This window comes from Rhinoderma darwinii, chromosome 2 (assembly GCF_050947455.1).
Source record: "Rhinoderma darwinii isolate aRhiDar2 chromosome 2, aRhiDar2.hap1, whole genome shotgun sequence".
Classification (NCBI taxonomy): domain Eukaryota; kingdom Metazoa; phylum Chordata; class Amphibia; order Anura; family Rhinodermatidae; genus Rhinoderma; species Rhinoderma darwinii.
This window is the reverse complement of record NC_134688.1, coordinates 159,233,581-159,246,203: the sequence shown is the minus strand read 5'-3', so window position 1 is coordinate 159,246,203 and position 12,623 is coordinate 159,233,581. Positions and strand designations below refer to the sequence as shown.

General features: G+C 39.5%; 1 protein-coding gene across 2 annotated transcripts in view; it reads left to right on the top strand.

Annotated features, from left to right (window-relative positions):
* ABCC4 (ATP binding cassette subfamily C member 4 (PEL blood group)) overlaps window positions 1-9,193 on the top strand; it is a 300,550-nt gene extending 291,357 nt beyond the window's left edge. The window contains exons 30-31 of one of the 2 annotated variants that reach the window (XM_075852387.1): window positions 6,515-6,649; window positions 8,585-9,193. In XM_075852387.1, the coding sequence (XP_075708502.1) occupies window positions 6,515-6,649; window positions 8,585-8,674 (225 nt within the window). In that variant the 3' untranslated portion in view covers window positions 8,675-9,193. Of the gene's footprint in view, window positions 1-3,792; window positions 3,968-6,514; window positions 6,650-8,584 lie in introns of those variants that run through there. The other variant, XM_075852388.1, reaches the window with a different exon arrangement.
* Window positions 9,194-12,623: the final 3,430 nt, after the last annotated feature.

The window sequence follows — 12,623 nt, the reverse complement described above, 5'->3', positions numbered from 1 at the left end:
ACCTGTGCCGAGCTTATTCTGATGCACTATGAAAAGGCATATGCATCAGGATAAGACCCCTTAGTAACCGCCGTGAAAGGGTGTATTGGCGGTCACTAAGGGGTTATGTGGCACTTTTGTTTTTCAATAACACATGAATGTTATCATGTGTGGTAGTAACATTTTGTAATGGTACGGGGTGGGGAGACGACAGGTGAGCCCTAATCTACCCGCAACTCAGTCCCTGCCTACTTGCACGGCCCGTCCTAAATGACGGCGTACAACTGGGCGACGGTCCCTACGCTCATTAAGTGCAAAGACAGACAACAAGACAAGGGCACACAGAAGCAAAGGGGAGTAAGGGCAGTTCCCACGGAAAACCGTGAGCAACATGCAGTGGTGAACGAGCCAAATCAAACCAGGAGAGTACGTAGTAGCAAAACAGAGCAGGAGAATAGTCAGGCAAGCCAGGGTCAAAAATGATACAGCGGTCAATCAGGTAAATAGCAGGAATAGCAGAGCCAGGAAAACAAGAGAATCACAGGCAAGGAACATGCTGCAAGTGAGGGTATAAATAGACCAAGGGCGGGAGCTAGAACCGTAAGGCCAGGCTGTGATAGGCTTGCAGGCTGAGGAGAGGGAGAACCTGAGTGGTAACAGATCGCGTCACTCTAGCAGACCTTTGAGCTGATGAAGGCTAATTAACCCCGTGCGTCGACACAGAACCTGTTACACATTTCTAACCAAATGTATATGTAGAAAAAACCTGAGAAAATAATCCAATTAAGTAACCTAGAAAAAATGCAAAAAAATATAATATGCACGGTGCCGTCCAAATTTAAGTATGACAAACACTAAAACAAAAAACATCATTGGATACAAACCAGCACACTCTAGGTAGAATATTTGATATTAAAGTAGGTACAAATTTGTTTATTAATTAATTTAAAAAATATAGTCTAATCCGTTCACTATATAGTGAACGGATTCGACCTATATTTTTTTAAATTAATTAACAAATAAGTTTGTACCTACTTTAATATCAAATATTCTACCCAAATGTATATGTAGGTTTATACATTATATACATAAAACATTCACACACAATCTGTTTGAGGATACTTATAAAAAAATAGGAGTGAATTTATGCGTTCCTTTGACTTTGCATAAGTTACAAATCTTCAGAAAGATCCAAAGCCACTGTTGAAAAACTTATTGGGGGCATATGAAATATTGCATGCCTCTGACTATACAGTTACAATTGGAAGATAAAGTAAGTGAACCCTTTGGAATTACCTGGATTTCTGCACTGATTACTAATAAAATGTGGTTTTCTATAAATTTATAGACTAACACAATCTAACTAAATTAATAACGCACAAACCGTTGTACTGTTCATGTCGAGCACATTAAGTAACCATCCGCAGTGCAGGGAGAAAAAGTAAGTGAGCCTTTTGTTTTAATGACTTCTCCCAGAGCTACTTGGCAAAAGGGCACACAGCCTGGTTACTGACAAATCTGTTATTCTCAAGAAAGATTGGTTAGGCCTCTTTCACACGACAGTGAAAAACGGCCATGTGATGGCCGTCCTTTTAACGGCTTTCACATGGCCGTTTTCAGAACAATGATATTCTATGGGTGCATTCACACGGCCGTTTTTTTAACGGCCCGTGAATAATGGCCATCAAAAAATAGGACATGTCCTATTTTTGGCCGTTTTAACGGCCTGACGGCCCCCATAGAAGTCAATGGATCCGTTTTTAACGGCTGTCAATACATGTAACAACCGTTAAAAATGGATCTGTTACATGGGGATTGGCAAGGGAACTACTAGTTCCCTTGCTGGCTATCGTTGGCATACTCACGTTTGCGGCGCTTCTTCTAGTGTGGTCACTCGTCTGTGGTCACTGGGGTTTGAAGGCGCCTCGATGACGTCACCGCCCCGTCGCTCTGCCTTGCCAGATCCCGTGCAGACGAGTGACCACAAGTGAAGAAGAGGAGAGACGGCGCTGCTCTCGTGAGTATGTTGCATGATCTATAGGCAGGCTGGTGTGGCATCTACAGGGAGGCTGGTGTGGCATCTACAGGGAGGCTGGTGTGGCATCTACAGGGAGGCTGGTGTGGCATCTACAGGCAGGCTGGTGTGGCATCTACAGGGAGGCTGGTGTGGCATCTATAGGCAGGCTGGTGTGGCATCTACAGGGAGGCTGGTGTGGCATATACAGGCAGGCTGGTGTGGCATCTACAGGGAGGCTGGTGTGGCATCTACAGGCAGTTTGGTGTGGTATCTACAGGGAGGCTGGTGTGGCATCTACAGGGAGGCTGGTGTGGCATCTACAGGGAGGCTGGTGTGGCATCTACAGGGAGGCTGGTGTGGCATCTACAGGAAGGCTGGTGTGGCATCTACAGGGAGGCTGGTGTGGCATCTACAGGGAGGCTGGTGTGGCATCTACAGGGAGGCTGGTGTGGCATCTACAGGGAGGCTGGTGTGGCACGATCTACAGGGAGGCTGGTGTGGCACGATCTACAGGGAGGCTGGTGTGGCACGATCTACAGGGAGGCGTGTGGCATCATCTACAGGGAGGCGTGTGGCATCATCTACAGGGAGGCGTGTGGCATCTACAGGGAGGCGTGTGGCATCATCTACAGGGAGGCGTGTGGCATCATCTACAGGGAGGCGTGTGGCATCATCTACAGGGAGGCGTGTGGCATCATCTACAGGGAGGCGTGTGGCATCATCTACAGGGAGGCGTGTGGCATCTACAGGGGGCGTGTGGCATCATATACAGGGAGGCATGTGGCATCATCTACAGGGAGGCGTGTGGCATCATATACAGGGAGGCGTGTGGCATCATATACAGGGAGGCGTGTGGCATCATATACAGGGAGGCTGTAAATAGTGTCTAGGTGAACATGTGACCTTCCTTTGGTTCTTTTCAGGGGGTTGGGACAAAAAAAGCCTGACCAATGAAATTCATCAGTTTTTTTAACGGCCATGAAAAACTGATGCAAAATGGATGTCAAACGGCCATTAAAAACGGACAGATGGACTTGAAATGGATGAAAATTTACAGACAAACTGATGCAAAATGGCCATGAAAAGCTGACAGTTGATCAGTTTTAAATGGACATTTTTTTTCACTGTCGTGTGAATAAGGCCTTAGTGTGACCCATGCCTTGAGGCAAACAACTTTCAGAAGACGTGTTATACAGACACCATTAAACGGTAAAAGGCTACGAAAGCAATTCTAAAGACCTGGGTGTACATCAATCTACCGTTAGATAAATTGTCTACAAATCGAGAAAATTCTGGTCTGTGGCTACTGTCCCTAGGAGTCTGTGTCCTGTTTAGATCACTATAAGAGTACATTGGGCAATCCTGATAGAGGTGAGAAAGAAACAAAAGTCCTACTAGGGACCCTACAATATGCAAAAACTCTGTTCGTGTGACTACTATTAGAAAAACACTGAAAAAAATGTTGTACATGGAGGCACACCACGAAGGATTCCGCTGCTGTCCAAAAATATATATATATTGAGACTCGTCTACATTTTCCCTGAGATCATCTGGCTATTACACAGTGCTTCTGGGAGAATGTTCTATAGACAGATGAGACAAAAGTGGGACTTTTTAGCACAAATACACACTGCTTTGTTTTGAAGGATATGAGCACTACACAACCACACCAAAACCTCATCCCAACTGTGAGACCAGGTGGAGGGAGAACCATAGTTTGAGCTGTCTGAGGGCCTGGCTGCCTTGCCATCATTGAAGGGACAATGAATTTAAAGGAGTATAAAAATATTTTACAGGAGAATGTAAGGGCAGCAGTCCATGACCTCAAGCTGAAGAGACGTTGGTGATTCAACAAGACAATGACCCAAAGCACACAAGCAAATCAACTGAAGAATGGTTGAAAAAGATTTGTGTATTGGAATGGCCAAGTCAGAGTCCTGACCTTAACCTTATAGAGATGCTGTGCCATGGTCTGAATGGGGCTGTGAATGCAAGGCATCCCAGAAGCATTGATGATATGCAGGTAGGAATGGTCCAAAGTTCTTCCTCAACGTTGTGCAAATCTTATTTTGCAGCTACAGAAAACGTCTGGTGGAAGTGTTTGTGCTATAAGGGGATCTACAGGTTATTCAATTCAAGTGTTCACCTTCTCTCCCTGCACTATGAATGTTTACTCGATCTGCTCAATAAAAGTCTCTGACACGCAGGATCAAGCTGTTACCGATCACATCTAAGTTCATAACATGGGTGTGATCGATTACAGTTGGACCCGTTGTCACTGAACCAGTCAGTCCCGCTGACCTGACGGATACAGATTTCAGCGCTAGATACAGCTGCTGTGTATCCAGGATACAAAGCAGCTGTATCTGAAAAAGTAAAAATTATTTTTAATAAAATGTAACTACAGAGTTGCACCAATCACACAGCCATTTTTATTTTAAAAAATTCTAAATCTTTTTCAAAGGTGTACATAGCATTTAAGCCATTAAAATAGGTCTGAAATCGTCGTGAAAACTTTTGTCAATCTTCCAGATGATGAATCTGGTGCCCTTACATATATCCACTCATGCATGCACAGTGCAGGGTCACTTTGTGGCCGGATTCCCACTTTGCAGTAAGTGTGCTGTGTGGCCAATAAAAAAATAGCCGCAGTACAAAATGGCAATAAGTTTCTGGCTGCACGGCACACTACCTCATCATGTGAACCCAGCCTTAGAGTAATAGATTGTGTGCTAATTAAAAGCATGGTGCACACTTACGGATAGTGATTAAATTTCTAGATAAGAGCATGTCAGTCAATACATGAAAGAAGGGGGAATGTTTATGGAGACATATACCTATTTTGGACTCTAGTCTTCAATGTCACATCTGCTGGACTTGCTGATTATTAGCAGGTTGGGCATTGAACTTTAAGGCTACACTACCATAGTGGTGATTGTACGTGTATACCAGCAGACAGGTCCACTTCAATAAATGTGTAAGTGTATAAATCAAATTAAATAGCTTGCAACTATTTGAAAGATTGCATTCATTGTGATTTACATTTATGATTTACACATTGCTGTGTTTTTCAGCTTTAACCCATGTCAAAATGGGCTGTAAAACTTGTTGCAATATGGAAAAGGCTCAAAGTGGTTTTGTTGTTTTTCAGTTTTATTTGTGTGTAAAAATGTAAATGAAACGGAGATGTGAATCACAGTTATGGAATTTTATTCCCTCCCTGCCCTACAGCAGCTGTAAACAACTGCAATCATGGCAAATACTTTTTTCCTTACTAACCATGGTCTTAGTTACCTGCTATTAAATTGCTTAGCAGAAAAATGGCCTTGTCAAGATTTTAAGTAATCGACAATATGCCAGACACTTTATATTTTATTGATTAAGCATTCACATCACTATTTATGGAACATAATTGATCCTTAGAATTTGGTGCCATTGCTGGTTATAAGATAGATTTAAAATGAAGATATATCAGGTTTGCTTTTTTTTGCTAAACTTGCTTAATAACCTAAACCCTTTTATTCAGCACACTGAACTGACCACAGGGAGGCACTATCTGCTATTGACTGTGTACATGAATTTCTTAGGGGTTTTACGGAACTAAAGCTTTGATGGACTATTTCTAATGCCAAAAGTTGTGGTAGAAGATTGGTTGTGTATAATAGCGGTGCTCCTGCCGCTGATCTCACTGGTACCGTGGTAGTACCCACAGATCATTCGGATATACAGTACTGTGCAAAACTTTTAGGCGGTTGTGGAAAAATGTTGCATAGTAAGACCGCTTTCAAAAATAGAAGCGTTAATAGATTTTTTTTATAAATTGACAAAATACAAAGTGATCGAACAGAAATCTAAATCAAATCAATATGTGATGTGACCACCCTTTGCCTTCCAAACAGCATCAATTTTTCTAGGTACACTTGCACACCGTTTTTGAAAAAACTCGGCAGGTAGGTTGTTCCAAACATCTTGGAGAACTAACCACAAATTTTCTGTGGATGTAGTCTCTCTTAAATACTTCTATTTCTTCATGTATTCCCAGACACTCGGTGATGTTGAGATTAGGGCTCTGTGGGGGCCATATCACTTACAGGGCTTCTTGTTCTTTACACTGAAGATAGTTATTAATGACATTGGCTGTATGTTTGAGGTCATTCTCCTGCTGCGGTATAAATCTGGAGCCAATCAGACACCTCCCTGATGGTACTGCATGATGGATAAGTATCTGCCTGTATTTCTCAGCATTGAGGACACCATTTGTGCAAGTGTACCTAGAAGAGTTGATGCTGTTTCAAAGGCAGCAAGAATATGAATATACCTATTGCGGTTGTCTAGGGGATAATGTGTATTTGCATAAAAAGCGTGGGTTTTAGTGTGTCATTTTATTATTGGGAGTGGACTAAGGGGCTAGGCAAGTTGTACCTTTAGGCTACTGAGATGTAAATCCGGTAATGGATGGGTATATTTTGTCCTAGATAATTCTTGCCTTTATTAGTAACAGTTGTCATGTTAATACAGGTGCTTGATTCAGGAAGAGTAAAAGAATATGATGAACCCTTCAACTTACTGCAAAATAAAGAAAGTCTTTTTTACAATATGGTCCAACAAGTTGGGAAATCAGAAGCATCTTCTTTGACAGAGACAGCCAGACAGGTGAGTTTTCTGCAGAGAGAAAAAATATAACTGCTACTTCTTGATTCTTTGGATCTATAATGTGGGTGATGTTGGGCAGTTTTAAACTAGCCAAGACATCTGCATATTTGGTAACTTTTAGAAGATATACTATATCTGTGTTTAAGAAAGATATGTAAACTATTTTAACAATCCATGCGAAAAAGAAAATCAAGAAATACAGCTGAAATTCATTTTCTGACTTATGTCATATCATGTTAGAATATCACAACCGTGGGGGACTCCCGTCGGGTCCCAAAATTAAGGGGCTATTGCTCTCTATATAATGATTACCACAATATTTTGCCTAGGATGTTCCATTGAAGATTTGGATAGATCAATTTTAGATTCAAGTAAGTGTAGAAGAAATAAAGAACAAAAACTAAAATGTCCATTGCCTCGATCCTCCGTCATATCCGCTCCTACATACCTTCCCCTCTATAGAAACTAATATCAACAGCTAATTTATGGTGTGATCATCACAGTAGATATGACCCTTTTTTTCAGGTAAAATCCTGCCTCCATATGTTGTCATGCTCAGAATGACTCTACGGACAAACCGCATGTACAGTATACTTGTCAGTTTTATGGTGAATGGATACATGCGTATACCCTCACAGTCCAAACAAGCGAATATTAAGTGGACTTTTCAGCCCTGAAGCTAAATAGCAGGGCTGCCCTGCAGTAAGCCAATGCATCTCCGTTTTGGCCATGTTTACTGCATTATGCAAACGTTAGGCTGCAGAATTTAGTTGCTCCTTAGTGAGGCCATTTCTATTCAGCACCCTTTTAATGCAAACTTTAAAGGACGTATAGAAATCATATTAAACCATGCAATAACGGCTTATTATTGTCAAACAAACATCCGTTTATGGCACTTGTTCTATATGTATATTGTAAACACATTTCCAAGACGCTGTACATTTATTTCTGGCCCAAATCGTGACAGATGTCAGCATTTGAAGATTGCATTTGCTTTTTGAAAGCCTCAAACAAAACTTTTCACATTCATCTGTGAAGTAAAAAAAATTGCATTTGAAGTCCCTTTTCTCCAGCATACACAGTGGCAGATAAGAGCACACAAGTCTTGACATTATTTCATTTTGTTATGCGCATCTGTCAAAGAACAGAGATACCATACAGCTCCTAAAAACTGCCGATTGTGTAACCGTGAAACTTGACAGCATTTCATTCCTTTTATATTCTGATTATACATTTATCAGGGAACCTGTATCTCTTCTAGTTCAGCTGGAAATCGCAGGGATTGAAGCAGTGAAAGGCATGCTGGAAAATATATATATATATCTTCTATTACTTGGGATCATCTTACGTTTTAAAGAAGTTGCTTGGATGAGGCTTTGTCAGAGCCTTAGCCTTCCATTCCATTATTGTGGTGTACTATCCATAGATCACATTTCTATGGGCCTTGTAACTGCTTTTGGTACAAATTAAACACACTGATATTTCAAATATATGTACCTTGAAGTTTCAATGCTTGTCAATCATAGTTTGTAAAATATAGGGATTACAAGCTGATATTAACATCCAAATCCATTGTGTTTTGGTTTTATGTGTGAAAATGAGAAACCTTTTTGCTGACGCTGGGTTCCACACGCCTTTGTCGCCCTGTTTAATTTATCTCCGTGTTTCCAGTGCACAGAGTGACTGTCTTATCAGTATAATGTGGCCGTGGTTGCATCAATACTCAGTGGGATAACAGGCATTCTATCATTTTGGTTTATTGGCAATTAATTCGGGCTATTGTTCAGATGATGTATTGGTGACTGCTGATTTCAACGGAGATTGAATTGTTTATTTTTTGTCAAACAGTTGCTTTTTAAGATTTTTTTATTTTTTTTATTGCATGTCTAAGCCATCTGGTTTTATATACTAACACAATATATTATTTTGTTTTAGGTTTATATGAACAAAATCCAAGAAACAAACAAGCCACTTACTTCCAGGGACCCATCCGAACCATTTATTATTTTTGAAACGGCTCTTTGACACTATTTGTGTAGGTTTATTCCAATGCGGCATTCTAGTACTTTCACAAGTTGCCTTTTGGCAGCCTTTGTTCTATGCCAGGTTTCTCAGTCAGTCCTCGGGCTGTCTTTAAAGTGCCAGCAGTCTGGGTGCATTCATATGTATGGTTAAGTATTGCTATCTGAAATTATTAGATTGTGAGTTAAAGTGGACATTGTGATACTGTAACGGAGAGTATCACTACTTGGCTCATGTGCTCATTTTAATATAAGGGGAACGTTTGTGTTCATGTGTCATCAGAATTTTACAGTACGGCACAGCTTTGTTTTCCTTTAATTGTACTTGGCAGCATTTCCATCCGCCTATGATCATCAGTGGTGTAGCCAAGTTTGTTCCTAACTACTGTATGCAGGCCAGGCATACACACAACTATTCACGTAGAAAAGGGAAAGGTTTTCAAAATAGTAAATTCTAGTCCAGAGTTCCTTCAGTTTCAAAAGAGGCATCTAATGGTTTAGGCATTTTTTATATATATATATATATATATATATATATATATATATATATATATATATATATATATATTATTATTATTTTTTTTATTTTTACATACATATATATTTGCACAATCAAAGTAAATGTTTTATTTTTGAGCATCTCCCATCAAGTAAAATATATTTAGTCGGTAACATTTTATTAAAATTCAGTATTGATGTGTAAGTTAGACATTTTTTGCCTTTAAATAGTTTCAGAATTGGCTGATACACTGACACGTGAACTTATCCAAAGCAAGCACAAAGTGTCCATTCAGGGATCCAGGCGAGTAAATGTTTGTAGGGCTCCTCAGGTAATTTCTACAGCTTCTCATCAGGTTTTTTCCCAAGTTAAAACAGGAATGTCAACATTCCCAGAGCTTTGTCTAACACATTTAAGCGTGCCTTGAACTCTCTGGAAACACTGTGTTAATGTTTACACTGATGTTCTTATTCTCACTGGTATTGTGTTTGTGTTATTAATAGTGACATATAATAAGTCCATCACCCTGCAAAAAGGGGTCTGAAGTGCCGACTAGCAAACATGTTTCCAGCATAATCTCTGTCACTTTCATGCTATATTTAAGCAACAATCAGTTAAAAAGCCATTAATGCAATTAGTATTCATGGTTCTTAGAGTTTCCTTCATTAATGCCAATTTCTATTCATAATCGTCTGCAATTAAGATTCGCACTCAAAAGACACTAGAAAATGCGGGCATTTAATCTAAGTGAATGTCATTTATTCATTTATATCGCATGTATGTGTTTAGCAGTTGATTGTTCCTATTTGTTGTAACCATTGTAGTGTACATGTTGACTTTGCAGAAAAACAAATATGTTTTATTTTTTTCTTGTCTGTTTCTAATTTATGATTCTATGATTTGACTAAAGGGACACCCATTCTTTTGTTAGATGTTGCATCAGTTTTATTTTGTTTTAATTATAAAAAAAATTTTTACTTTATTTGAAAGCTGTCCATACACTGTCTCTAAGTTATGATTGTTGATATAGACAATGGTTTCAGTCTTAACAGTGTATCTGAAAAGTTGAGCTTTTTTTTTATGACCGTAAAAAATTAATATTTGGAACTGTCCATGGTAGAGTACAAAGACATCTGATGATTGATTTCTGCTAAGCAAAATAAAAAAAATTAACATGAGGTTCTTTGGTACACTTTTTGCCCAAGCTGTGTAAGTCCACTTGCCACATCATGACGACCTATTGCGTGTGGGTCCCTAGGATCCTACAGCAACCAATGATACTACAAAAGCAGCTGCGGTTAGAGCAGCACAAACACACCCCTGCTGCCATGTTTAGTCACCTTGGCACTGGGCTACACTATGGTTTCGATGAGTCACCAGTTCTTTAAGATCTTGTATACATTTATATGCCGTGTGGGATTGAACATTATACACTGCACTAATATTAACAATGTATCCACTATATTATCCAGTGTTTTTTTTAGTTTTTTTTTGTTTTTTAAAGGGAACATGTCACTTTAAAAAAGCAGTCCAATCTGTGGGCAGCATGTTATAGAGCAAGAGTAGGTGAGCAGATTGATATAATTTTGTGTCAAAAGATTCAGTTTAACTTGTAATTTATTCATTTAAACTGCTGCTCAATTTGGGCTTAGGAGTCCAGTGGGCGGTCCTAATTACTGATTGCAGCTACCTCTGTATTCACACTCATACAGTGGAAGCTATCAATCACTGCTAAGGACCGTCCACTGGACTCCTAAGCCCAGAATTAGCAGAGGTATAAATTAATAAAATATGTTATACTGAATCCTTTTCTACAAAAATATACATTAATCTGCTTACCTACTCCTGCTCTGACATGTTGCCCGCAGATTTGAATGCATTTTCAACGTAACCGGTAACCTTTAACTAATGTTTGTTTAGATGGTTAGATAAGCTATCTAGTAAAGTATAGTAAAATATAGAATAGAAAATTTGTGACCGAGTAATATTAATGCTCGCAGATTCTTTCATAAAAGAGGTGATGTATTTTAATATATTTCATTGCAGGAGTCTAAACCTTACTTAAAATAAAATCACCAGTACATATTAAAATGGGGATGTTTGATTTAGAAGACACATATTCAAATACCCAATTAGGAAACTGTGAGTTTAGGGAGTTGGGTTCACTGTTAAAGTGGACCTGTTATATAAGTTGAACTGGTTACCTGACCTGAATAGCGCAGTCCCCCTGATTCCAGTCCTATTTTTAAAAAATTCTGGACCCCCTGTTCCAGATATATGGCTTACTGTTTTGTAAGCTCCCTCTATGCTAATTTGCTGTAGTTCGCAAACTGGGTGGAACTAGCTTCTTTGCCTCTGCTGACCAATCCGTGCGGGGTAGTTTGAGGGTAGATTACACCTTGTTGACTAACTACAGCAAATTAGCATATAGGGAGCCAAACCAACAATGGGCCATATCTCATTAATCAGGGGAGTCCAGGAGTGAAAGAAAAATAGCGCTGGAGTCAGGGAGACTGCGCTATTCAGGTCCGTTAACCAGATGAATTTGGTTGACCTAGTGACAGGTCTTCTTAAAGTATCCTCCTCTATTAGCTAGTGTAGAGAACAGCTACAAATAATTTATTTTCTATCTTGAGGACCTGGCACGTTTCTGCATTACGTGAACAGTCCTTTGATTTTAGTGTGCTGCATTGCTTGCCTAATTCCCCCTGTGATGGCGCTGCTGGAGAATTGAACATGTGCTTCAAAGTTTTCCCGCAGATTACAGATGATCAATCAGGGGCCTATCAGCATAACTTCCTCTGCTAGCCTTATCGTCAGGGATCCTTCTGACAAAAAGGAATTGTTATATTACCCCTTTAATATAGCTTCACGTCAGTGTATCCTGGACATAGAATGTTTTTAGTTTAGGTCATGTTAAATTAAAAATGCGAAAGGGTAGGACTGGGTACAGCACCAGTTTTACATCTATAGGGCTGGTTCTCTGGATTGTTAGTTAGATATATGCCTTTTTGTGGTGTTTCTAATAGACTAAGGAAAATAGGTGCGCACTTGTATAGCTGGAGGCTTAAAAGAAGTTGTTCAAATCTGTAAAGCTGGGACCAATTACACAGGTATATAGAGGGTAATTTTATGAGAACGGACCTTGGATTCACGTAAGCATCCGATAATGTACAGTATAGTTACAAAATCTGTAAGTTTCTCATATCTATCTTTTGTGGCTAATACACCACATATCACAAAATAGCTGTGCACTTTGTTCAAAAAAACTTTTGTGATTAAAAGGAATTAACAAGTATCTTTGAAAGGCACCATTTCTTTTCCCTTGAGAAAATACTGTCTCCGCTCGCATTGACACAATTAAAGTAATTCATCTTTTTCTTACTTTTATTGAGCCGTTGATTGCAAGATTTTCAGTAATCGCCTGACACAAGGATCGTAATGTAATCATCTT